The following is a 27,435-nucleotide window of genomic DNA, read 5'->3' as shown; positions in this document are numbered from 1 at the left end:
TAAGTGGCTAAATTGCTTAAGCTAAGCTTGCAGTCCTCCTGCCTCAGCCTCCCAGAGTGCTGGAATTACGGACATCTGCCCCTATGCCCAGCTCAAATTAATTTTTTTTAATATTGCTTCTTCAAGCAGAATCTTTGAAAGTACATTATTTTAGAAAGACTTGACGGAAGGGATGTTAAAAATAAATAATTTGTGTCATGTTAAGAAATAAGTTTTTTTGAGGTACAAGTTAGTTTTTAATCAGGTCCAGGGAAGTACAGATCCTTGATGCTGGCATTTCTGACCAACAAAAGAATTCACGGGCTTTACGCACAAAGGACCTGACAGAAAGTGCAGTTTTCCAGCACAGACCGGCCAGGTTAACAGTTCTGCTTCTCAAGGGTGTCTTAGGCCCAGCAAGACAGAAAGGGCCTCCTATACCCAAACTAGCCAGGAGGCCCAATGGTTAAAAACACAGAACAGGTGTAAATTTAAGGAGTTCTGGCTATTCAAGCGTGATAGTGTTTTAGCACCTTCAAATGCAAGGTTTTGTGAAGAGCCCGGCCTGTAGCTGTGTCTCACTGGGGTGGGCTTTCCTTCTCAGAGTCACACCTCCCGGATGCAAACCTCTGCCGGAGCTCAAACACATGCTGAAGCAGCCAGGAGTCTGGCTTAAGGCATAATCTTCAGTGTCAACCTGATCCCTCCAAGGTTTTCATGTATTTTTGGGGTTTTTTTTTGGTACCAGGAATCAAATTCAGGACCTTGTGCTTGCCAGGCAGGCGCTGTTCTACTGAGCCAGATCCCCGGCCCAAGGTTTTCGTGTGTAGCAAGTAACTAGAGGCTCTTAAGACTCCAGCAGTCACTTGTTCTTACAGCAAACAGAGCTTCTGATTTTCTTCCTCCACAAAGACAGCAGGTGAAAAATGAAACTAGCAGAAATAAACAGGCGATAAAGTTAATTTGTCAATGGAGGGCTGGGGATTTACAAACTGGCAAAGCGCCTGCCTGGCAAGTGCAAGGTCGTGAGTTCGGTTCCTGGTACCGGAGAAAAACCAAAACAAAAATAATAATAATAATAGTAATAATTTGTCAATGGGCTGTTTTTAAATGCTGCATCAAGAATTAACATATCCTGTACTTTATCACCAGTGCGTATGGCTGCTAAAGGAAAAATTCTTCTTACATTATTTTATTTGAATGATGGTAAGAAGCCATGACCACTAGGTAAAATGAATTTCCTGTAGATTTTTTACTCAACTGCCAAGTTCGGAGGCTTTTTGAGTCTTGGTCTTTTTTTTTTTTTTTGGTCTTTTTTTGGTTTTCCTCCGGTACCGGGAACCGAACTCACGACCTTGCGCGTGCCAGGCAGGCGCTGTGCCGCTGAGCTAAATCCCCAGCCCCTGAGTCTTGGTCTTATATGGCAGCTCTGTATGTAGGCAATGCCAGGAAGAGGGCCTGAGTGCAGAAGACAGCTCAGCCATCTTTTTTTTGGTCTTTTTGAGACAGACTCTCGCTGTGGAGTTCAGACTGGCCTTGAGCTCACTTTGTAGCCCCGGCTGGTTTCGAACTCGCAGTGATCCTCCCGCCTCAGCCTCTCGAGTGCTGGGATTACAGGCGTGCACCACCACGCCCGCCAAGCTCAGCCATCTTTAATCAGGTTATCTCTTGGGTTAAATTTCAAAACAGGTATCAAACTTAACCTTAATAAAATTGAAATGGAACAATGCAGAAGTCAATGAGAGATAAGTAGTTCAGGAAAAAGAATGGTGGAGGACAAGCAAAAGTGGTTCTCCACAGGGTGCCTTTTGCGCTCGAGGAGGGCAGTCACTCTGAGGACGTCCCACGTTGTACAGGAGGCTTAGCATCTCCAGTCCAAACCCACTGAGTGCTGCTTGCGGCTCCTCAGCCAGTGCGCGGAGTGGGAGCGCCACGCCTGCCTGATGCTCCAGGCTCAGCCGCTGGTTCTCACAAGGCGCAGCACTTTGCTGTTCTGTACAACGGTCAGCGCGTCACCACCTCCTCATCTCTGCGCCGTGAGGGATTATGGGTTAAATGTGAGTCCGCAAGTGCTTCCAACAGCCCGGCAGATGCTTAAATCCTTGGAACTGCCCTCCTTATTTCAACCCTGCAGTGCCTTTCCTTAGTGAGGCCCTCCAGCTGTTGTTATTCTTGCTGTTATTGTAAGTGAATAGTTTGAAATTGTTAGCTCAAGGGCAGTCGCCTCAGGAGGGACTGGAGTGGACGGGGGGTAAGTCTCACTGCATGAGGGGTGTGAAAAGTGAAAAGTGATGATGTTGGAGGAGCAAACATCAGGAGAAAAAGGCTGTGCTCTCAGAACACTGCAGGTCCCTTTGTCAGTGCTTGATTAGCCCCGAGGGTGTGCGGAGATGGGGAGCCCTGGCAGGCCGTGCCCCTAAGGCCGTTACAAACTGAGTCGTACCCCACACTTAACACAGGAGGGCTTGTGCAGCCGCAGCTTCTCACTGGCAGCACTAACTTCTGACATTGTTTTTCTCTGTCCTGGAACTTGAACCCAGGGCCTTTGCACCGAGTAACGTCCCCAGCCCATTCATTCACTTCATCCATCCACTGACTGATTCATCCATTCCTTGGGCTAAATTACCCAGGCTGGGCTTGAGCTCACACCCCATCACACTAGCTTTGCCTTTTTGGTTAGGCAAAGTAATCATTTACCTTCTCACAATCAGCATTTTTTAAAATCAGTATTTCCAAAGAATATATTTCATTCAAACTGTTGAGTGCAGCAGAGTATATCTTCTCGTGAATTATTTTTTCATAATCTCAGTTGTTCCTTAGCCGTGTTATCCCTTTGGGTTTCATTTATATAAGTAAATTATTAAAACAGTGTAGTGTACATTATCATGAATTTATTGTAGTTAGCTTGGATGGTAATAAAACTGCAAACTAATATGGCAGTTCTGATGAACAGTAGTACGTAGGTTTCTTGTACCTTGTGTGGATACCACTGTGCTTTACATTCTGAAGACGTGCCAGTAAAATGCACTTTAAGGACAGCTATCTGAGCCAGGTGTGGGGGTGCATGCCTGTAATCATAGCAGTCCGGGAGGCTGAAGCAGGAGGATTGCAAGTTTGAGCTCAGAGTAGGGGACTTAGCCACTTGGTGAGACCCTGTTTCAAAGTAAGAAAATAAAAAGGACCAGGGATGATGTAACTCAGTGTGAAGGCCCTGGGTTTAATCCCTCACTTAAAAAAAAAAAGAGTGCAAAAAAGAGGGAGAGAGAGATGAAAGTTTTGGAGTGTAGGGAGGTAAATACAGCATGTGCTATACATACTGTGGTATCCCTACTGGGGTCAAATGGTCCACCCAATAAGCAAGTGAGTGTTAAAATGTAGTGTTAAGTATGAAATGTTACATGTTCAAGCCAGGTGTGGTGGCGCACGCCTGTAATCCCAGCACTCGGGAGGCTGAGGCAGGAGGATCGTTACAAGTTTGAGACTAGCCTGGGCTTCCAAATGAGCTCAAGGCCAGCCTGAACCATGTCTCATAGCGAGACCATGTCTCAAAAGAAAAAAAAAAAAAAAGAAATGTTACATGTTCATATTCAGATTGTGAGCTTTCACCTGGAGAGAAGAAAGGCCCCTGAAAGACCTTCTATCAGCTGCGGGGATTTTGCTCTGCAGCAAGGATCCAGGGCCGTGGAGCACTTCCCCGAGTGAGTGAGGCTGTAACTTGCACTACAGGTTCTTCGGATGTAGGACTTGCGGCTGTCATAGGTGTAGCCCTTGCTGGTCTCTTAGGCTCTGCTCAGTTCTGTGCCACAGCTTACAGCGGGACCGCACGCGCGGGGTCCAGACCACATGCGCAGGGACAGGACGGCACACGCGTGGACAGGACAGCACGTGCTTTCGGTCTCCATGTCTCTTCGGCATCTCTGTCCAAGTCCAGAGCCCTGCAGCACAATGTAGGCTGTGTACTCCAGATCTAGTGTCTGCATTTGGGTGATGTCGCCAGTTTATGACAACACTGAAGGGCTCTACATGCCCAGCACAGCTTTTAAGATACTTAGCCAGCCACGGTGGCACGGGCCTGTCACCCCAGGACTCAGGAGGCTGAGGCAGGAACATCATTGTGAGTTCAAGGCCAGCTCAAATTACATGGTAAGACCCTGCCTCAAAAGAAAAGTTTTTTCCTTGTGATTAAGAACTTGTTTGATGAGGAGGGAAGATCAAGATATAAATGGTGACCATTGTTATAATAGTGCCTTATGTTCTTAAAAAAACCCTAATAGTAGATTGTTTAAAATAAGATGTGAATCCATGCATATGTTAATTAGCTTGATTTAACCACTCAGAGCATCATGTTGTACTCAGTAAGTATGCATAATTCTGTCAGTTTAATTGGTGTGTGTGCTTGTGGGTGTTGGATGTTGGAACCAGGGCCTTTTGTACTGAGCTCTATCCCATCCCTCTTTTTAGTTGATTTTGAGAAGAGTGTTTCATTAAGTTAGCTGATTAAATTTTATTTTTAAAAAGAGCCCCTTTGAAAACAACACACCTAGGCCATACGTTGTTTGCCTTTTCTTGTCTTACGAGGCTTCATGTACTGTATTTTCCCACCGCTAGGTATTCACTTACCCTTGGTTGGGAGATGGAAAATCTGTGCTTCTTTGTCTCTACGGTGGGTGTCAGGAATGTTGGCTGAATTGCTTTATTTCTCTGAGGCTCATTCATAAAAGGAAAGGCAGTGATTTAGCATCCTACTAGTCTCTCTGATGCCTTTGCTAGAATTAGGGAAAAGCAAAAACCGGGTCTCCTTCTTCGAGATGTCTTACTGCCATCTGCTGGGAAATGGTGAAAATAAATGCGAAAATGAGGCTGAGGGAGGCTGAGGCAAAAAGATCGCTTGAGCCCAGGTGTTTGCATCCAGTGCCTCCTAGAGTTACGTGGCGGACAGTCTGCAGCCTCACGCTGAACGCCCTCGTCATGATGCCGTGTCTCATCGCAGAGCTGTTGAGAAAACTAATGGGAAGGTAAATACGGAACCACACAGAAGTCATAAAACTGTGTAAGTTACTGTGAGGGCTTCTATCTAGCTGTCCCCTCAAAGCCTCATGTAGACACAGGTGGGGAGTTTCAAAGGTGGCTGGATTAGGGTGTATGAATGTGAATTAAGGGTGTGATGCTGGGGTTTAGGGTGTATATGGTAGAAGCCCCACCCTGGGTGTGGGGGGCACCGATCAAGAGGCTGGTATGTGGATGGAATGTAAAGGGACAGAGAGAAGGCAGGCTGCTGCTGCTGCTGATTGCTGGCCACCTTCTCCTTGCCACACCATGAGCTGTTTCTCCTCGGCAGTGCCCCTCTGCCATGCCACCCTGCCTTGGAGCCAGCCAAATGTGGACTGAAACTTCTACAAACTGTGAGCTGAATAAACCTTCTCTTCTTTAGCTTTGGGTGTTGGGTATTTTGTCACAACAATGAGAAGAGTAGCTAAGACAGTTACTGTTTCCGTACTGGACCCTTTGTCGATTTCTGAAGTTACCCACTACCTTTTATATGAACAGACTGTACACAAACCACGGAAAGTATGGGCCAAGGTAAGTGATTGCAAGCTGTATCCAAATTAGGAGATGCTTTTTTTCCCAGAGCAGATCAGGGTGAATATTTTACTGATTCATGTGTCTTCCTCCATTATGAAATAAATTACAGGAATGTTTTAAATGTTACACATAGTAAATCGTGCCAACTCATCTAACAGAAGCACACCCAAGAATACAGTAAACAGCCGGGGCTGTAGAGCGGTGCACTGTGAGGCCCTGGCTTGGGACCAGGACTGAAAAGGTCCAGTGGGGAAGCATCTTACTCATAAAACTGGTTTGGTAGTGAATGGCTCGGCTGTGTCATCCCTTATTCACTAGGAGAAGTTTTTCAGGGTATTAGTGATGAATTATTTCGGGGTTTTGGTGCCCTCAGGACCTGGCTATTCAAATAGAATATAGCTGACATTTTGCAGTGACAGTCAGGACCCTTAATTCGTTTTATTAGAATGAAAATAAGTAGGTCCTGTCTGGAAAAACTAAATTACTTAATCTATTTAAAGAAGTCCTCTCTGCTTGTGTTGAAATTTCTGCCTCTGATGAACAACCTCTGTTTAACTTTAGATGCATACAGAGTCTGAGCAGGGGAGAAGTCTTTTTTTGTTGTTGTTGTTTTTTTTTTTTTTTTGGTATTATGCTCGATATATAATTTCACATGCAATGTGAGAAAACAAAAATGTTTCTATAAAACTGGAATCTGTAAGTTGTATCCTCATGGGTGGGAAAGAAATAGATTCACACTGTATTTGCACCACCACGGCAATTTTAATTTTTCCTATAATGATGGTAATGGTGATGGTATTTGCTATATATAAGGGCTGAAAGCACTTTGCATGTATTTTACATACTTGTTTACTTGGTTGGTACTTACAACTACTGTATGGGGTAGATAGTATTGTTGTCCCCATTCTACAGATAGGGCAACTAAGGCACACTATGTTGTCATTTGTTAAAAGTTAAAAGCCTAGTGGAATTGCTATATAGACAGAAATTAAGTATCCTCTCTGCTTAACAAAATCTCACAAAAACATTTATGAGGTGAAATTAAAACAAAATTGGTCACTTCCTGATTTTTAAAACTTACACAAATACTTTTTTAGTACAGAGTCGACACTTTAGGCCCTTACGTGGTTAAACCACAGGCTTTGTATTACCTTTATAAACTTTGTTAGCAAACTCATTTCTCAGAAGCACTACTTTTTCTACTATCACTGAACATAAAAGAGCACCAAAGGGTTCAGGATGGCTTGGTGGCACGGTGCTTGCCTAGTGTGCACAAGGTCCTAGCTTCAATCCTCAGCATCTCACACACACACACACACACACACACACACACACACATACACACACACACACATACACACACACACACACACAATTATAATTACAACAACCAGAGAAAGAGAGGTAGCTTTAAAAAGAAGAACAGATTTAACAGAGCTATAACTCATACATCTTGCAATCCATGCATGTAAAATGGTTGTTAGTTTGTTTCCAGGACTGAGCGACCATCACCACAGTCAGTTTTAGAGCATTTTCATCACTGAAAAGAAACCACATACTCATTAGCAGCCTCTCTCCGTTTTCCCAGAAGGCTTAGCTGTAGGCAACCACTTCCCCTACACTTGCTTGTGTACTTCCTGTCCACAGATCTGTCCATGGTAGACGTTTCCTATCAATGGAGTCATACAGTTTGTGGTCTGTGACCGGCTTCCTTCACTTAGAGCAAAGTTTTCAGGGTTCAGTCCTGTTGTAGCATGACACGTTAGCACTTCATTCCTTCTCAGTGCAGATATTATATGGCTTGGATATACCGTTAATCACTTGATGGACATTTGAGCTGTTCCCACCTTTGAGCTTTCTGAATAACGCTGCTGAGCATTTACCTGTAAGTTTTCATGTGCGTATGTTTCAGTTCGCTTGGGCAGAATTCTAGGAAAGGAGTTGCTCGGTCACATGGTAACTGCTTCATCTTCTGAGGAGCTACCAGACCATTTCCCAAAGCAGCTGCACCATTTTGTATCTTCACCAGCAGGGGGCGAGAGCTACGATTTCTTCCACAGCACTGCCATTATCCACCCTTTTCTTCAGAACCATCCTAGTGGATGCGAAGTGGCTCCTCATAATGGCTTTGGTTGTTCTTGTTATGGCCTCACTGTGTGGCCCAGGCCAACCCTGAACACATTGTGTAGTCCAGGCTGGCCTTGAACTTCAGTCCTGCTGCCTCAGTCTCCTGAGTGCTGGGGTTACAGACCTGTGCCATCACACCCAGCTTTGATTTGTGTTTCTTTGATTTGTGAGCATGTTTTCATGTGCACACTGGCCATGTGTACCTCTTCTTTGGAAAAATACCTATTTGGGTCCTTGGCCAACTTACATGTTGTTTATAATCACTCACTTGTGTTTATCATCACTCACTTGTAAGAGTTCTTTCTAGTCTCTGCATATGAATTTCTCATCGGATATATAATTTACAAATATTTTTTCTCCTTGTGTGGGTTCTTTTCACTTTCTCGATGGTGTTATTCCATGCACAAAAGTTTGTAATCTTGATGTGTCTACTTTATTTTGTTGCTGCTACTCACTCTTTTGGTGTCATACAAAAAATTATTTCCTAATCTAAGGTCATGAAGACTTATAGGTAGGTTTTCTTCCAAGTGTTTTCTAGTCTAGATCTTATACTCAGGCCTTTGATCCACTTTGACTTAGTTGTATCATATGATCTGAGGTAGGGTTTCAACATCAGTGTTTTGCATGTGGCCATTTACTTATTCAAGCGCCATTTGTTGAAAAGACTGTTCTGTTCTCTCATTATTGAGTGGTCTTGTACCCTTATACAAATCCAGTTTACTATAAATGTGTGGGCTTATGTCTGAACTATCAACTGTGTTCTGTTAATCTACGTGTCTGTTTTCACATCAGTACCACACTGTCAGATCATTTTGCTTTGTAATAAGTTTTCAAGTGAGAAAGTTTCTTTATCCTTTTCTAAAAACTTTATTCAAGGTTATTTTGGCTACTCAAAGTCTTTTCATTTCCCTATGAACTTTATGCTTAGCATATCATTTTCTACAAGGAAATCAGCAGTGGTTTTGGTAGGGTTTGCATTGTAGCTCAGTTTGTCACACATAATCATGAACAGAGGAGAGCTACCCTTTTGTTTAGGTCCTCTTTAATTCCTTTCAGTGATGCTTTATGGTTTTTAGAGTACACATTTTGCACTTCGTTAAGCTTACTCCTAAATATTTCAGAGTTTTTTTACTGTGTTATAAGTACACTAGTTTTACTAATTTCATTTTCAGTGTTTCATTTCAGTGCACAGAAATACAGTAGATGTTTATACATTGATCTTGTATCCTGCAGCTTTACTGCACTGATTTATTAGTTTAAATAGTTTTAGTGAATTCCCTAAGAATTTGTACATACACAATTATGTTGTCTAGAGATAAAAATAATTAATTTGAAGGGCTTTAATTTCATTGTCCTCCCTACTCTTCCTGGCTAGAGTTCATGGCACAGGTTAGATAAAAATAGCAGAAGCAGGCATTCTTGTTTCTGATCTTAGAAGGGAAGCATTCACTATTTCACCCTTAAGTCTAATGTTATCGGGCTGTTTCAGAGATTTCCAAGTTTCCTTTCATTCCTAGATTTTTTACTGTGTTTTTATCATGAAGGGATATTAAATTGTATCAAATGCTTTTTCTGCATGTTTAGAAATTACTGTGTGATTTTTAATCCTGTATTCTATTAATAGTGTATTCTGTTTACTGGTTTTGAATGCCACATCAGCATTGCCTTGCTAGGGTAAATCATTTGTCTGGTCCTTTTTACAGGTTGCTGGGTTCAGTTTGCTAGCATTTAGTTGAGTATCTCCGCAGTGTTCAGTGTTATTCTCCAACTGGCGGCTCCCCTTACCGAGCATTTTTTTCTCAGTTGATCTTTTCTCAGGGAGCTCTCTTCTGTTCAGACATGGATAGGCATTGCCAGTTGCTTCACTTTAGGCAGAGAAGAATAAATTATTTAATTCTGAGCTTCTTTGTACATATTGATACTATGTGCACTGTTACAATAACCACACTGAACATCCAAAAGCCAAGTGAGTAGAATAAAGACTTTGTGAAATTCCTCAAGAAATCAAAAATAGAGTTACTGAATGATCTAACAATCCCACTTCTGCATGCAAATCCAAAGGAAACAAAATCAATTTGTTGAAGAGATGTCAGCACTTTTGTGTTCATTGCAGCAGCACTACTTATAGCCAAAATGTGGAAATTACCTCAGAGTTTGGCAGTAGATGAATGCCTAAAGAAAAAGTGGTGCATATACACAGGAAATGCTATTCATTTGTTTAAAGAACAAACGAAGTGTTTTCATTTGTGAAACACAGGTGAACTAGAAGACATTGTGCTAAGTCAGATAAGCCAGACACAGGAAGATAAATACTGCATCGTCTCACTTACATGTGGAATCTTAAAATGGAATTAGAGAGAATGGTAGTTACCAGAGGTTTGGCTTTGTGGGGTAGTACCAGGGTAGAGGTGAATGGGAAAGGAGAGATGATCAAAATTTCAGGTGGAGGTGGGGGGAATAAATTCTAATAATCTACTGCACAATGTTGTGACTATGTTAATAATAATATTTCAAAGTTACTAAATGTTGATTATAAATGCTTTTACCACAAAGAAAGGTATGTGGGTCAGGTTTTTGTTGCTGTGACAAACACCTGAGATAAATCAATTTATGAGGAAGAAAGGTTTGTTTAGGCTCATGGTATAAGAGGTTCCAGTCCATGGTTATTGGTCCCATTCTTTTAAGCCTGTGGTGAGGAATATGTCATGGTGGACAGCAAGTGGTATAACCCAGCTACTCACTGCATGGTGTCCAGGAAGTGAAAAAGAGAGTGTCCCAGTGTCTCTCTCAAGTTCAGGCCCCCAGTGACCTGACCCCACCTCCAGAGATTCTACCACCCTGCTCTACCACCACAGGTACAGGCCTCACCTTCAATACACTGGCCTTCGGAGGACATTTAATGAGATAAGCACGAGGAGTGAATCTATTAGCCTGATTAGTTAACCTGATTACAGGGTATACATGGAACATTACCTTGCACCAAAAATATGTATGCAGTTACTGTGTCTCAGTTTTTTAAAGAAGGTGGAATTAAGCTGGGCACACTGGTGCACACTTACAGTCCCCGCTACTTGGGAGGCTGAATCAGTAGGACTTACCTGTTGAGATGGAGTTTGTGTACGGTAAAACTCATCCTTTTTAATACTTTGAAAAAGAAATTTATGGGAATTGATAGCTTATAAACAGCATGGATTCCTTTTCCTATAGAAATTTTAAAGTAAAGTCTGTTTTCTGTGTTCTTTCACAAAAGAAGTTACCAGTCCACATTACATGTAAAGATGTTTATTTGAAAGCAAACACTCCATAAAATTAATAATTTTATAAGATCACAGCATTAATAATTAACATATATGTATACTTACACAAAACAGCTTGCAGATGTTAAGATCAATTTTTTTAGCAAACAACCATTCCTACCATAAAAAAATAAAATCCCTGGTTCAGACAGAAGGTGAAGGTTGTAGGAAGAAAAATAAAGTATCTGTTCTTAGTCGCCGTAGAAGATTATAATTAACTCAGTAAATCTCCCTTGGATAAGGAGGTCTTCACAGAGGAAGATTAAGTAGTGATACTTAAATGACTTAAAAAGTCATTTTAAGCTTTAAAGTGCTCACATTTATTAATTCAGCACAGTGAATATTAATAGTTTAAGACCCATGCTTTGAAATCCAAATACATTTTAAGGTACTCTGAGCTGTAGTAGCTGAGGGAGGATGTAACACTGGCGTTTTATAAAACTGTCCATAATGCAGTAAATTTTTTTGGTCAGATCAACCTTAACTGCTTGGGTGGAGTGCGCACGCGCGCGCGCGCGTGTGTGTGTGTGTGTGTGTGTGTGTGTGTGTGTGTGTGTGTAAATTGGGATACTGCTCCTCATCGAGTTGACTTCATAGACATATACTGAGTATGGAAAGGAGTCTTGTATGTGGGCTGTACATGCATAAAAGAAACGATGTTCTGTATTTTCAGAAGAAACTGGTAGATTTATCCTTTCAGCCTTAGAAAATGTTTATGTTAAATATGAACAGGCAAAATACAGATTAAAAATCATTCCAAAGCCATTACCTCACTTATCATAGCACTTTTACCTCTAAAACAAGCTCAGCACACATTTAGTATATTTTGTTTTGATCAATTTTTATTCTATCCAAAGGCCTTTCCTGTTGGAGGTCTTTTTTGGAAACAGTTTTATCTATAATCATGTACACTAATTAAACAATGCTTAGACTTTCCAGAGGAAATGCATTTAATTTTCAAGGGAAAAAGAAAGAAAATTCTGAAATCCTTTTTCACTGAGCTTGTGTATAATACCAGTAATAGAATTTTTAAGAGGTATTCCATTTCCTTCATGAAAAATGAAAACGGCTTGGCTTTCATCAATGCCATCTTCTGAATTGTGTACGTTTAGAGTGACTTACCAGAGAGAACTGCTGAGAAGGAAACACATCCTAATTTAACGTGAAACAATGGGAGCGTTGGCCCTGTTGCAGGTACTGAAGTGTCTGCGCACCCGGCTGGGAATGGGTTAGGCTCAGGGTTGGCGTCACCATGAAGCCATTCAGAGGCTGTCTCTTGCCCTTGCAGGTGGAGCGGGAGAAGGCCATCCTTCTGGCCAGTCTGCAGGAGTCCCAGACGCAGCTGGAGCACACCAAAGGGGCGCTGACGGAGCAGCACGAACGGGTGCACCGGCTCACGGAGCACGTCAACGCCATGAGGGGCCTGCAGAGCAGCAAAGAGCTCCGGGCCGAGCTGGACGGCGAGAAGGGCCGGGACTCGGGGGAGGAGGCTCACGACTACGAGGTGGACATCAACGGCCTGGAGATCCTGGAGTGCAAGTACAGGGTGGCCGTCACGGAGGTGATTGACTTGAAAGCAGAAATTAAAGCCTTAAAGGAGAAATACAATAAATCTGTAGAAAACTATACCGAAGAGAAGGCCAAGTATGAGAGTAAGATCCAGATGTATGACGAGCAGGTGACGAGCCTTGAGAAGAGCACCAAGGAAAGCGGCGAGAAGATGGCCCACATGGAGAAGGAGCTACAGAAGATGACCAGCATCGCCAACGAGAATCACAATACCCTTAACACAGCCCAGGACGAGCTGGTGACCTTCAGTGAGGAGCTCGCTCAGCTCTACCACCACGTGTGTCTGTGCAATAACGAAACGCCCAACAGGGTCATGCTGGACTACTACAGGCAGAGCAGAGTCACCCGCAGTGGCAGCCTGAAGGGGCCCGATGACCCCAGGGGGCTGTTGTCGCCGCGACTAGCCAGGCGGGGTGTGTCGTCTCCAGTGGAAACAAGGACCTCATCCGAACCAGTTTCGAAAGAAAACACAGAGGCCAGCAAAGAACCAAGTCCAACGAAGACGCCCACAATCTCTCCTGTTATTACTGCCCCGCCATCTTCTCCAGTGTTGGATACAAGTGATATCCGCAAAGAGCCAATGAATATCTACAACCTTAATGCCATAATCCGGGACCAAATCAAACATCTGCAGAAAGCGGTGGACCGGTCCGTGCAGCTCTCTCGGCAGAGAGCGGCGGCCCGGGAGTTGGCCCCCATGATCGACAAAGACAAGGAGGCCTTAATGGAGGAGATCCTGAAGCTCAAGTCGCTACTGAGCACCAAGCGGGAACAGATCGCTACGCTGAGGGCGGTGCTGAAAGCCAACAAGCAGGTAATCTCCCCCCGGGGGCAGCTGGGCAAAGCCCGCCCCATCAGCTTATTCCGGTTTGGGTGAGCTCTCAGCAGTACCAAGATAAGAATTGGGGATTCCTGGTCAGTGGACAAATAAAACCAGCTACATCCCAGTGCCAGAACAGAATGTAACGGTATTTTTAGATAGGTGAGTGGATGGATGCAACAGGAGAGCAGGCGTGCCCAGGTGGGAGGCTGAAGAGAGCAGACCAGAGGAGCGGAGCCAGCTGCCGCTGCTGGGCTGCCAGTCCGGCAATGCCAGGCAGAAATGAGTGTGGAAACAGCAGGGGAGCCAGGCCAAGACGCTGGCATGGCCGTGGGCCGGGTCCACCACCAGGAGAGTCACAGGCTGGCAGGAAGTCTGGCTGCAGACGAGAGGAGGAATATAGGGAACCCTTCCTGGTCCTTGTCGCGGGCCAGGAAGTTTGCATTTGTAATCCCAGGGAGAAGTTATTGGAATTCTAGCGAGTTAATTGCAGTCTACCACTTCCAGTGCAGCCCATGGCGAGAATAAAGACACTAAGGCATATGTGTAGTTGTGGGGAGCCAAGGGGTCCTAAGTCCAGCCAGGATAATGGCCATCTGGAACAAAGGCCTCAATCCAGGGCCCAGCTTAGGTTTTATTCATTCATGAAGAAAGGAGTGGCTTGAGGATGAGTGAGTGTGAGAATGGCGGGAAGTAGGTGAGCGCTGTGAGCTGGGCTAGGTGGGAGGCCTGAAATCACTTCTGCAATGTGTAGAGAGAAGGATCTGCAGAGTCATCTGCATAACACAATTCAAGGTAGTATCTGATGTTTTGGGGTCAGTCCTTCAGCTCTGGTGTATAATCTTTTATGCCCTGGGAGGTCATAGTGTCTTATCTTGAAGCTCAATCACAACCAGCATGGAGCACGGCTCCCCATCCCGCCTGGCCCACCCATGTTCTCTGGGAGCTGTGGGGGCGGGGCAACATTACCCTGTCACCGTGCTTCAAAGGCTACACATCAGTACCTCGTCTGGACTGATTTGCATGCTTAATGCCAATTGAAGGGATAAGAAGTCCTGGCCAGCTCTGTACACATCAGTACATGGAAATAGGGCCAGGTCTAGCCAGAATGGAGACAATTGCTCCTCCTCGCAGAGGAGATCTGCGGCCAATGAGCAGACCCCAACGTGAGAGATGGGGTTCAGATGCAAGACGATTTCTAGGAGTTAACAAGATAGGAAACGGGTGTCTTGGCCTTCGTCCCAGACTGGGGGAAGCAAGAGCACTAGGTAAGCAATGGCGGGGAAGAAGAAAAGAAGTTGTGGGGAAGGGAGTGAGAGAAGCAAAGCCGCGCAGGTGTCCCCAGCGTCTGAAATAATTCGGAGCAGCAGGACAGAGAGGAAGGTAAGGAAAGAGGCAATGAGTGGACCCTCCTCGGCCCATCAGTGACCTGAATTTTAGGTTCAGTTGGGTGTAAGTCCAGAGCTTAAGCGGCCAGGAGTTTTTCTGCCTTTTCTTAACCCGTAGAGATCTGTCCTTGTATTCCTGTGTCTCCTTGACAACTGAGTTTGTTTTTACCCTTGAGCTGTACATGGTGGAAGCACTATGAAGTACAGACCTGACAGTCCTAGTCAGTTTATCTGAAAAGGTAGCCTCCGGTGACACATATTTGAGAAGTGTGCTGAGCAAATCCTGGTGTTGATAAAGACAAGCAACAAGTATCAGAGACCTTCTTGCCATTGCAAACATCGATCAGTAGCTTGGGCATGCTTTCTCCTTTGAGACAGGGTCTCCATAATGTAGCCCAAGCTGACCTCAAGCTTATGATCCTCCTGCCTCAGCCTCCTGAGTGGAGCGTGTACCCTCTGAAGAGTGAGGCTAATTCTGTGTTGAGTGCCTTCTCCTCTGTCCTGATCTTGGAGGGGACCACACTAATATTATGTCACCTACCTTCCTGGTCTTCATCTTCTGTTCCCATAGACCCATTGAGGTCAGCTGGATGTCTGTACTGTAAGCAATACTACGGTGTACACTGTGACGATGCTTTTGAGATTCAAGAGCAGAATAGGACTGTCGTGCTATTGCTTTAGGAAAATAGAAAAAAAAATGGGAGAGTGAAGAATTGAGAAGGTATTGGAATCCAATTTGATGTCAGAATGCAGCAACTTTTTACAGTAACTCTGCTAAAATCCGACCAACTCAGCAAGTTAGAGTACATAACCAAAATAACCAAATAACCAAATCAGCTGGGCATGGTGGCACATGCCTCTAATCCCAGCACGCTGGGAAGCTGAGGCAGGAGGATCATGCGTTCGAATCCAGCTGGGCAATTTAACAAGACCCTGTCTCAAAATTTTAAAAAGGGCTGGGGATTTAGCTCCATGTGAAGGACCAGGGTTCTATCGCCAGTACTGCAGAAATAAATAACCCAAAATCATATTACATGAAGGAACTTAACCTTTATCCAGAGCAGGGGACATTCTTGGTCAAGTCATTCAGCTAACTTCTCTGACTTCTACCTGGAGATTGGATAGTAGCCCAAAACACTTGATCTAGGAAAATGTCAGAATGCTTACCTGAAGAGGTAAAGGATGGTTTATCAGCCTGGAGAGACTAATTGAAGCAGTACCCATTGATGACAGTTTATGGAGAGAGAAGGTAGGGGTCAAACCAAGTGACTAGCACTCTAGTGCAGTTTCAGCCTGGCCTGTAGCTGCCCACAGGACAGAACATACGAAGCACTTGGGAGTGGGATAAACAGCGCCGTAGGGATTCGGTGGAACACAGCTGCCTAGCTCCACTGTCAGAGTGCTTTCCGGTGGTATTTGCATTACATTAGAGCCACAGCCTGCATGGGCTCAGTAAATTAAATCCAAACACGCCCGAAGCCACACATTTGTTAGGCAGTTTAGCGGTGTCGGTGGCCCGGGCTGTTGCTGGCATGCTTATTGCCTTAAATAGCTTCAAGTTGTGGAATGGTAATTAGTAAGACTGAGGGGCGGATTCTGTGGCTTAGGGAAACAATGGGAACCTTCTTGCTGTACAGCAGGCATTGTGTGTGCCGTGTGAATCATCAGTACCCTTTAGCACCGGTGTTTCAGAGGCACCCTGCCTCCGGGCAGTGAGCAGGTAGGAGGCCCAGTCCGCGGACGAGGCTGTAGTCGGTGTGAGGTTCTGAGAAGGCTGATGCACAGCCCTCGCCTTCCCAAAGAGGACTCCGCCCGGGGTGGCAGAGCAGAGGCAGCAGCAACAGTTTGGTGTGACTTGTGCTGTGACCCTCCCTCACTGTGGGGACCGTACAGAGGAAACAGTTAGTGTTTCTTACGGGAGCTTTAGAAAAGACTTCACAGAAACAATCATACTTGAGTTTGTTTTGGTTTTGCTTTTTTAATACCAGTGTCCAACTCAGGGGTGCTGTATCCCTGAGCTATATCCCTAGCCCATTTTTAGTTTTTGAGACAGGGTCTTGCTAAGTTGCCCAGGTTGGAGTAGAACTTGTGATCTTCCTGCCTCAGCCTCCCTGGAGTTACAGTCATGGTACCCAGCTTTGAATTTATTCTTACAGGATTGGTTTTCCAGGGGAAAGGGACTAATTTCAGACAGAAGAGTACGTACGGAAAGACAAGAGTAACAGAAATAGGGGAATGCTTGAGAAGGTCTCTGGCTAGAAATAAGGCTTTTTTATTTAGAAAATCAACATTGCAGTGCGTAGAAAATGTAGTGAATGCAGATGTCAGCACATTTACTGACGGGTTTTAGATACTTAAAAGTACTTAATTCTGAAAAAGCTTTGTGCAGCCTGCGGACAAACAAATCTACAAGCAAAAGTGAGTCCTCCTCAGCCTTGTTCACAAGCGGGGAGTTGTGCTTCTGCCCGACCTCACTGTGGTCGGCTTCCTGCTCTCCCCTAGATACCAGGTGTGTGCTCACCAGCGTGTACAGCTTCAGGCTCTCGGCTTAAACCGAGCCATATGTTCTAAATGAATGTAAGTCTGACCTTAAAAAAAAATAAACAATTGCTATCCCCCACATCGATTTCTACATTTTGGATAATTTTCTGAGTATAGCATTTGTGAAGATGCCACTAAGTATTAGTGTTACAGAACATATGAAAGTATTTTTCGGGTAACTTCTCATTTAAATCTGCTTTTAAGTTCATTTAGAACTAATAGGAAACAACTCTGGAGTTAAAATATTAACAACTACTCCATGTTAACATTGGTTTGAGGGGCTGGGGATTTAGCTCAGCGGCACAGTGCCTGCCTGGCAAGTGTGAGGTCATGAGTTCGATTCCTGGTACTGGAAAAAGGGGAAAAAAACCCCAAAACTTGACTTCTTCAGTGCTCCATAGAGAACCTGATAGGATTGAGGAGAATGTGAAAATAAATAAATATTGGTCCTCCCGCCATTTACAGGGAAGTCAAATCTATTAAACAAACAAACAAACAAACAAAAAAACACGGTTTGATAAAAGAACCGGTCTCTATACTGTAAGTTGGCAGTTCGCCTAGGAAAGCTGAGCCTATCCATCTCAACCTCAAAAAGATGTTTTACCACCCCAGGGTAGTTCTCTGGGAAATCCCGTTAGTAGTGGGGTTTTTCGCCAGTATTCAAACAGATAATTTTGTATAAACCCAATTTCTTTGTCTCCCAAAATTGAAGAATAAATTTGGAGACAAAAGGAGGTGTTTAGGAGTGGTTTTTAGAAAACCACGTAAGAGGGGAAAGAAGTCTGATGCCCTGTGTAGACAGGTATAGTGAGAGGGCTTGCTTGTCTCAGAAGAGATGAGTTTTTAAAAGTTTTAAAAAAAGAAACTACTACATTTTTAAATGTCTTTTTGAAGTCGGATCTGAATTCTGGTCCTGAGGTAGGAGAGAGCTGTCAGCTAACTTAGCACACCCTCTTCCAGGAGGAAAGTCCTTATCTCTCTGGTTGGAGCTTTTATCTTGGTGTTTACCTTTATCCCTCTAAGCTGGGCTTGGCCGTTAAGTGCTCTTCACCTCAGGGGGCTGTTTTCTTTTTCTGACCCTATCATGAGGCTCTTCTAACTGCTAAGCATAATGACTAAGCTAAGCTAAATGAACTGAGCTAAACCACTGCGGTGCCGTATTGGGTATTTTTATACAGTCTGAAGAGCTGTAACTTAGTTTTGTAAAAAGAATTCAGTATGGACACCGCACGCTGTGCACCCCCCAGGCAGCCCGAGTTGTCGCCATTGAGCCGGTCAGTGTGCTCTGACTTCCGGCTCTCCCATGCTAGCTCTGGGTCTGAAACACTGTTAATCCAGGAACTTCAGAAATGCCCCAATGCAAATACAAACAAACATTTGAACTCATTCTGCATTTGGGTGCTTTTGGTTTTTAAAGATATTATGAAGAATTAAATTTGACTATAATTCATTGTTTTGAACAAGTTGTATGAAAATGATACAGGAAAATAAAAATTCCCAACCTGCACGATATCTGGGACGAGTTCATGTTCTCTAAAATCGAAGAATGAATTTTAGGAACAATGGGGGTTAAGAGCAGAATATATTTATTGAGGGAAAGAAAGCTTCTGCCCAAGAGAGGACAGAAAGGGGCCCGAGTGGGTTGCCCAAGACTCTGTCTTTTCTGGGGACTCATAGGGCAAAACCACGAGGTGAGACGGGTCCAAGATAGGGGGAAAAATGGAAATTATGAGGTGGGAAAAAACTATGGTCAGCCAATAAGATTACAAGTATAATTGTTGAGGTAAAATTGAGTAAACTGGGATCAAATGGGGGAAACAAGTCATGTAGCAAGCAGGCATGAATACAGAACAGGGGCTTTTCCTGTAGGGGGTTGGGCTAGTGACTCTTTCTGGCTTTTTTTTTTTTTTTTTTTTTCTTTTTTCCGGTACCAGGAATTGAACTTATGACCTTGCACTTGCCAGGCAGGCGCTGTGCCGCTGAGCTAAATCCCCAGCCCCTTCTTTCTGGCTTTTTGAAGGTGGTTGCTACCTATTTAGAATATCAATCCCTGATTTCACACCTAGGGAGGTATGTGGGTGCAATTGTTTAGTCCTTTGTCTTGAGGTCTGGCCCACAGGTATCTTATCTTGTCTTTCATGTTGGCTCCTTCCAGGGCCTGGCCCTGTCTGACTGCCTATAATATTTCTGTCTAACTCAGCTATCTATAACAAAAAGACTTAAAAAATGTTTGGTTGTTGGTCATGTCTTTTCCTTAAACGTATAATAACCTGGGTTTATAGTTTACCATCTTATACTCATGTTATAAATTACAAAATTAAATTTGTCTTTCAGTCCACGCCTTAGGCTCAGAGTACAGAGGACATAAAATACTTGAGTTCAAACATTTCTCACTTGGAAATTGTGCTTCTTTTAAAACATAATGCGGTCCTTCTTGGATAAAGTTTCTCATTGGCTCCCTCTGTGACAGTCCTACACCTTCAGCAGCCTGGGAGGTGTTTACTGAGCTGTTGTCATTCCTTTGGCTGGCTTCTAGCACAATGAAACCACATTACCCACAACACATTTTGATGTTACACAAAATTCCCTGTGTCCAGGGTCTAAATTACGCTGATGTAAACCCTCACCAAATCAGTTCTACTTTCCACTTACGGAAGGAAATGCAGCTAGTCCCAGCGTGAAGACATCTGGGTGGCAGATTGTCCTGCTGTGAAGTGGTAAGCTTTGTCATCTTTCTGCTTCAGACAGCAGAGGTGGCCCTCGCCAACCTGAAGAACAAATACGAGAATGAGAAGGCAATGGTGACTGAGACAATGACAAAGCTTCGCAACGAGCTGAAGGCTTTGAAGGAAGACGCGGCCACCTTCTCCTCCCTGAGAGCAATGTTCGCAACCAGGTGAGCGGGTTTTCTCCCGAAGGGGTGTGTGTTGCTGCGCAGAAGGGGGTGCCGACGTTCGCAAGTGCATCGTGGAGCAGCCTGGGTGTGTTTGTTGTGTGCTCCCGATAGGAAAGCGTGAAGAGAATGATTCCATTCTGACAAATCTAAACCAGAACCTTCCCATTTGTATCCAGAGCCCTGCCCTGGATACTCTGGACCAAGCAGTTCTATTACAGAAAAACAGTTCTAGCGGCTCGGCAGCCTTAGTCAGAGGAGCGCTTAAACCCAGGAGTTCAAGAGCAACCTGAGCAACACAGCAAGACCCAGGCTTTAGAAAGCTAAAATAAAATTTAAAAATGAACCAGTTACTATAATAACTTTCTGATGGTGCTGGGGATTGAATCCAGGGCTTCACATAGGACGGCAAATATTCTACCACTGAGCTACATTCTTAGTCCAAGAATTAGATTTTTAAAAAAAGACTTCCAAAAGAGAAAACCACTTTCTAAAGTAGGCAAGTATTTTATCACCCGGAAATATATTTCTGTGACTAAAATATATAAAAGTGCTCAGCATGAGTATTCTGTTAGAAGATTCTATTAATTTCTGAAAGGTAATTCTGTGTATCGCCGAGTTTTTCACATTACCCAGCTAGTGAAAACAAATACTAGTTTCTCTCTACCCCGTGAGTTTCATTTCCTGGCAGCAGTATATTTTCTTTTAAAACTTGAAATAGTTGTTGAGATAGATGTTAGATTTTCAGTATATTGTTGAAATTTCTTTTGTCACAATGCAGAGCCAAAAATAATTTGAAAAGCCACCAGTTACATATCTTGTATGGCAGAAATTTGGTACAGAATTCACAGAGCATAACTTCGGCTTTATCTGCAGATGTAGGTACTAATTTATACTCTGAATGTCAAGCAGTGTAAATTGCATGGGGTTTGAGCTGGTGGAGCCGGCCTGTCGGGAGCATCTCCAGGCTGGCTGCACAGTTGTGCTGAGCCATGAAGATCAGCGCCTCACCCTGTTTTCTACAACAGTTTAGCTGAGGTAAATGTAAAGAAGATCCTGGGCTTTCTGAGAATCCCCCGGGATCTGTCTAGCTTTTCACTAGGAGAGAAAAAGCTGGAGGTCCTGTGCGGTGGAACCTCCTGGATGTGACAGAGAGAAGGTGGGCCCCTGTGACCTGGGGCACAAGAACTCAAGGGACTGGCTTCTGGGCACCGAGTGTGGGGCATTTGGAGATTAGAATCTGGGTGCCCCAGAGGACGGGACAGAGAATAGAAATGGGCACAGTGTCCCCTTCGATGAAGGAAATCAGGATTTTGGTTACAATCAAGAGAACGTAAATTTCCTCTTTGAGAAAGAAAATTAAAAAAAAAAAAATTAAAGGAGCATTTAAAGTCTCAATATACGAAAAATGTCTTATATGTCGATAATCCCCAAATAGTTCATTTTCACAGACATTTGCTTTTTCAGGTACAATAACTACCCTACTCTGTAGCACTAAAAATAGTTATCTGGCTGGTGACTATTATTAGTCTAGGGCTCTGAAAATCACTCTATTTAATGAAGCTCTGGTATTTATATATCCCCACTGCACTCCTTGGCATTCAGAGTTAAGAAAATGGCCTCCCCCGGATTTATTTCTTTCAGAGCACAGATTTCCCTTTCAGACACCCCAGGCTCATTCTGCTACATCCAGCACATTTGAGATCACCCCGGGAGACCATCAGCTATCAGCTGGTGTGAGCGGAGTGACTGTCATTAATATGAGAGTGGGTAAATAAAATCAGTGGAAACTCAGAAAGAGCCTGTCTCCCACACTGCTTCTTCCTTCCAAATGCATGTGGATTTTCCTTCCGGGGAAATAGATCAACGAGCTGATCTTCATGCCTCAGCGCAAGTGTGGAGCCAGCCTGGAGATGCTCCCGACAGGCCGGCTCCACCCAGCTCAAACCCCATGCAAATCTCAGATTCTTTGACAACTCGCCACTTTATCGCCTGGGTACAAAATCATTTATTTTCTAACTCACGCAAACCTGCCACATTGAAAACAGTGCAGCTATAGTCTGTGCTAAGCTAAAATAAAACCTAGAAGTATAGATACAGAAGCAAATGTTTTCATTAATAGCCTATAACAAGCATCACATTCCTGCAAAGAATTCACTATTATACAGTGGAAAGAACCATCGTAACACACCTGAGTACAGCAGTGTCCTAAATGTCTAAATTCCAGTCAAATTCATAGTAGAAGCTCCTCCCTTACCCGAGGGGGACACGCCACAAGACCCCAGTAGACTCCCAAAGCTGTGGCTAGTACCAGACTACACAAACACACCTATGATAAATTTTTAAGTTATTATAATTGTGAACAGCAAGAGATGAACAATAATTAATAATAAAATGGAACAATTATAATACTCTGTAGTAAAAGTTGTATAAATGTGGTCTGTCTCTTGAAAGAATCCAGGCAAATATCCGTTGGCCTCGGATAACTGCAGCCGAGGAGAAAGGAGGAGAACTGTACTGTCTGACTTGCTGCAGTTCCATTTCACCAGATTCCTCCTGACCCCTGTTGTGCTTGGGTTTCAGATGTGATGAATACGTCACACAGCTGGACGAAATGCAAAGACAGTTAGCAGCCGCAGAGGATGAAAAGAAGACCTTAAACACTTTATTACGAATGGCTATCCAGCAAAAACTCGCCCTAACCCAGCGGCTGGAGGACTTAGAGTTTGACCACGAGCAGTCCCGACGCAGCAAAGGCAAACTTGGAAAGAGCAAGATCGGCAGCCCTAAAGTAAGTGGGGAGGCGTCAGCCACCGCGCCCACCATAGACACTTACCTCCTGCATAGTCAGGGCCCACAGACACCCACCATGCGGGGCAGCAGTGGCTCTCAGAGGAAAAGGTATGCATGCCGCGATCTTCACAGCATGGTGCAGTGGCCGGATTTCCGCTAACTGCAGAGTGAATGTGCTCTCGTGGGGGGTGCAGGAGGGGACGGGGAAGCCCGGATGGGAGCTGGTATCGATGGGCCTTGCAATGGTCTCTCCAGATCAGAGCCTTGTGATAATTGCGTTTATATATTCCTTTCTGCACCCCATCCACACCTCTCGGTTAATTCTAATTTAATTTTCAAGTGTCTGTTAATGTTTTTGCTGCTGTTTGTATGCATATATATATATATATATATATATATATATATATATATATATATACTTCTCCCTTACCTCCAGCCTAAAAAATGGTAGACAAAGTGGATGTTAAGAATGAAGCCGTGTTCTACACGAGCTATAATTTTAAAAGTCGCTGTACCTCTGGAAAATGGTTGTTTAGCAGCTTCTCTTTAATGGAGGCAAGGATATGAATATGTTCCCTTGGGAACTTCTGCCCGTATGACCAAAGCCGATGACTGCGGGCCAGGGCGGGTCTGTGTTTAGGTAAAACAGAATGGAAAACACGTAGTCGTTTTCTCAAAAGCAAATTTTTGTGCTTTTTAATTCGGCATGTGAATGTTGCACCAGAGAAACCATTTGAAGGTTTTTAGTGCCTTGTTTTCATGACATTTTTCCTGAGTCCTCACTATTAAGTTTTTATCTTGTGTTTTCCATTACTGTCGTAAAATTTTTGAGGAGCTTTTACTTATAAACAATACATAGAGCTTCTATCTGTGCTTCAAACTAACTGTAATAAATCTCTTTTCCAGCATCCAAATGAGTTTCCAAGTAGGCTTGTGTCCTGATGTGGAAACTTAAAAAAAATATAGCAAGAATCTTAATTTATATATTTAAAAAGCTAAATGCCAATATAAATAATGTTGTCACTGGTGAGGCATTGAAAGGTAATTAAAGTAAAACTTTTTTGTTTCCTATATGTATTTTTCTTGGATCTCCTGCAAGACAATTTTCACCTTCCCTTTGTGATCAGAGCCGTCCCAGGACTTCAGGGGCCTCCTACCTCCAGAGTTTATTAAGCGTTCCCCCCGATCCCACCTCCACAGAATCATTTCTTCTGAAGGGCCCCCCTTCCATGAGGGAACTCATCCAAGGGCACCGGCTCAACAAGGAAAAAAGGTTAACCGTGGCTCCACCAGGTAAACACTTTTTCCTTGGGTGCATGCGACACAAACGACTAGTTGAAAGGCGACTCCCCTTCCTTCCAGCCAGGCAGACCTGCCATCTGCAGAGTCCACTCCAGCTGTGACAGTGAAGACCCCTGTGTGTAGCTTCCCGTTTCCTCCTTGCCTGTGGCCAGCCAGACTTCCTTAGAAGCCTCCAGGGCCTCCTTCCAGCAGCCCAGGATGGAAAATTCCAGTAGGAAGGCATGGGGTGAGGAAGTCAGCGACAAGTGCAGTGCAGGACACGCGCCTAGACCCTATAGGCCATCTGGTAGCTCCTGGTGATTGCAGCAGGTCAGATTTTGTTCCCCTGTTACCATTTTTAATGTAATTCCAGCAAAGAGAGCCATATTTGTCATAAGCCTTTGGGGCTGATTTCCTTTTGTAGTGACTCAGAAGGTCTCCTCTGCCATTTGTACGCAAAATAAAAGTGAACTCCTTGAAGGTTTTGCTCCTCAGGAACATTGAGGTCTAAGTGTAAAGGTTCTTACAGTTTGCAAGCCCTCCTTGACTTACGTGATCAGCATGTTCACAGTGTACTTTAGCATCACTGCTGTACATTTTCTCTTTTTAACATTTCCCGTGAAGAGCGCTCAGTAAAAAAGGCCTCTGGTGAATGACAAATACAGAAAGTGTGACTGGTAATAAATAAAGATCATCCGTTTGCAGAATCGCTCTGTGCCTTCAGAATAAGTTACAGGTGGCAAACAGGAAGTCCACACATGAGATAAGGCCGAGAACAGGCAGTATTTGACGATTACAGGGAATAAGAAATTAAAACTAACTCAAGTTAGTGGTGAGCGGTTACAGAGTCAGGGTGTGTATATTTCTGGCCTCTTGTTAAACGCTGGGTATTTAGCAGCTCTAGTTCTGTGGTCAGGCCTGTCAGCAACCCCTGAGCGAGGCAGCGGCCGCTGCTGACAGACGGCGAGCTTGCGCTCTGCCACAGCGCCATCGCTTGCACCTGGCCTCTTGTACTCGTGTTTGTTACCTTCTGGCTTCTGCTCTAGCCTTTGAGTTCGCTACCTTTGCCATAGTGTTTTGTGTTGGTTTTGTTGTTTACTTTGATTTTACTTCCTACTTAATTTACCTCAATTTTACCTTAATTCCTTTTTGGAAACCTCAGCCTTTGGATCTCTAGTACTCTTCTTCCTCATATAATCAGCCAGCAGATTGGGATGAAAAGCTGTTATGTAATCATGTATGGCACGTGTTCACCACGCTAAGAATGTCAGAGGAAATGGGAGGTAGTGAGTTGGAATGGCATGGTAGCCCAAGTGCATGTGCACCCATCACTTCGTTGGACATTTCTACTTTCATCACACATTTCCTACTGTTTTAGACCCCTTGCGAGGTACCCTGAGTTCTTCTGTGACTCACCAAAGTGGTGATTATTCATCAGAGCACCTCACTCGGGTGAAACCCACAGAGATCTTTTCTCGTGTTCCAAATGGATTGAGGAGCACTGCCTGCTAGTCCTTGGAAAAGTCACGGTGTGGTTAATAAATAACTCCTATTGTATTTACATTTTCAAGGTGACATATCAATAAGATTAAAATTAATAAATATTAATCATAACTATTTTCATCTTTGTATGACTGTTTGGTCCTTGTATACATGAACGTGTGTCTGACATCATCATCATCACAGTGTAAAAGCCATTAATTACTATTCCATCATAAACTCTGCCATGTTGCTAGTCATTTTTCTTTTTAAGGTTGTATCTTAAATTTTATTTCAGATGTTGTTGTTGCATGATTCACTCCTTCCCCTCCTGTTGGCTGAGATAGTTTTCCATGGACTGTTACACTATAGAACGGTGCTGATTGGAATATCCTTACACGTTCAACTTCTCATCGACGCAGATTTTTCTCAAGACTGAGGTCACGATTTAGAGGTCGAACATCTTTATGATTTTTGCTCCATTTTGATGTTGCTGTCAAAAGGTTGTAACAGTGTACTGACTGTGCACAAAACACTTGCCCTGTATTTGTATTCTACCGTGTTAATCTCTTCAACCCTAAGGACAGTTAGTGTACGTGAAGGAAAGTATCATTACATTGTCTAAAAATATCATCAGCCTTAGAAATGATTGCCATATATAAAAGATAAGAAATACACATAATAGAATTTAGAATCATCAGTAGGACAAAAAATAACATTAACAACATCAGCATATTGGTAAATGTTATATTTCTAACCATTTGCTTGAGGCTAAAGTAACAAAAGAGGACAGGAAATAAAGCTGTAATAGCTTGAGAATTTTTCATTTATATATCATAAATTCAGTGAGATTAATCCTTCATAAATTCTTATCAGGTCAACCCAAAGCATTTGCTAAAAGACCCTGGTTAAATGAATTACTATGGAAATTGATTAATCACCTACACTAACTTGTAGCTTCTGAAAATATCTGCATGCTTGACAACATACTATTTTTCTGTGGCTAAACCATATTAGGTATGATATATTAAACATTATTTATGATGCTTTTGCTATATAAAATGTTTTTACTAAACAGAAAAAAGGAAAATGCCATATATATGACCAGATAGAAGTACATTAAACCTATGAGAAACAATAGACCTTATGAGTTTTTTTTAATTCATGAGTTTAATATAAATTATTGATTAGTATAAAATTTGCTGGCTGGTAACAGTATACATTAGTCATTTTATTTTACTTATTTATTTTTTTTCCGGTGCCAGGAATTGAACTCATGACCTCACACTTGCCAGGCAGGCGCTGTGCCGCTGAGCTAAATCCCCAGCCCCACATTAGTCATTTTAAAGGACAGTTTCCTGTTAATTCTTCAGATGCTTTTGATGAGTGTTGTTTTATAAAATACATATTTAATATATATGTTAGACTGTTTTACTCATTTTAGTAAGCAGATAGTGGGCATTACTTTATGAGGATCATTGAAGTAATTATAGCAATAAAAATGAAATTTGCTTAATTTGTTCTTGAAGACATAGACCATAAAATGTTTGCAGACCATAAAATGTTTTTACCCTTTACAAGACATACTTTTAAATAGGCTTCATTTCTACGAGTTTGGTCAGCAGAAAACCCTGTCTTCTTTTTTTATTTATTTATTTTTTTAATTTTTATTTTATTTTTTATTTT

At 43.2% G+C, this 27,435-nt stretch overlaps 1 protein-coding gene across 1 annotated transcript in view; it reads left to right on the top strand.

Annotated features, from left to right (window-relative positions):
* The window catches only part of Bicd1 (bicaudal D homolog 1 (Drosophila)), a gene marked incomplete at its 5' end in the record, with an annotated part of 213,820 nt that overhangs the window by 155,845 nt on the left and 30,540 nt on the right, over positions 1 to 27,435 (top strand). Inside the window, 4 exon segments of the mRNA XM_005407175.2 lie at positions 12,274 to 13,368; positions 20,048 to 20,199; positions 22,780 to 23,097; positions 24,089 to 24,282. Of these exon segments, the coding sequence (XP_005407232.2) occupies positions 12,274 to 13,368; positions 20,048 to 20,199; positions 22,780 to 23,097; positions 24,089 to 24,282 (1,759 nt within the window).

This window comes from Chinchilla lanigera, unplaced genomic scaffold, assembly GCF_000276665.1.
Source record: "Chinchilla lanigera isolate Chin_1 unplaced genomic scaffold, ChiLan1.0 scaffold00104, whole genome shotgun sequence".
Taxonomy (NCBI): Eukaryota; Metazoa; Chordata; class Mammalia; order Rodentia; family Chinchillidae; genus Chinchilla; species Chinchilla lanigera.
Note: the sequence above shows the minus strand (reverse complement) of the source record. Positions and strands in the feature narration are given on the sequence as shown.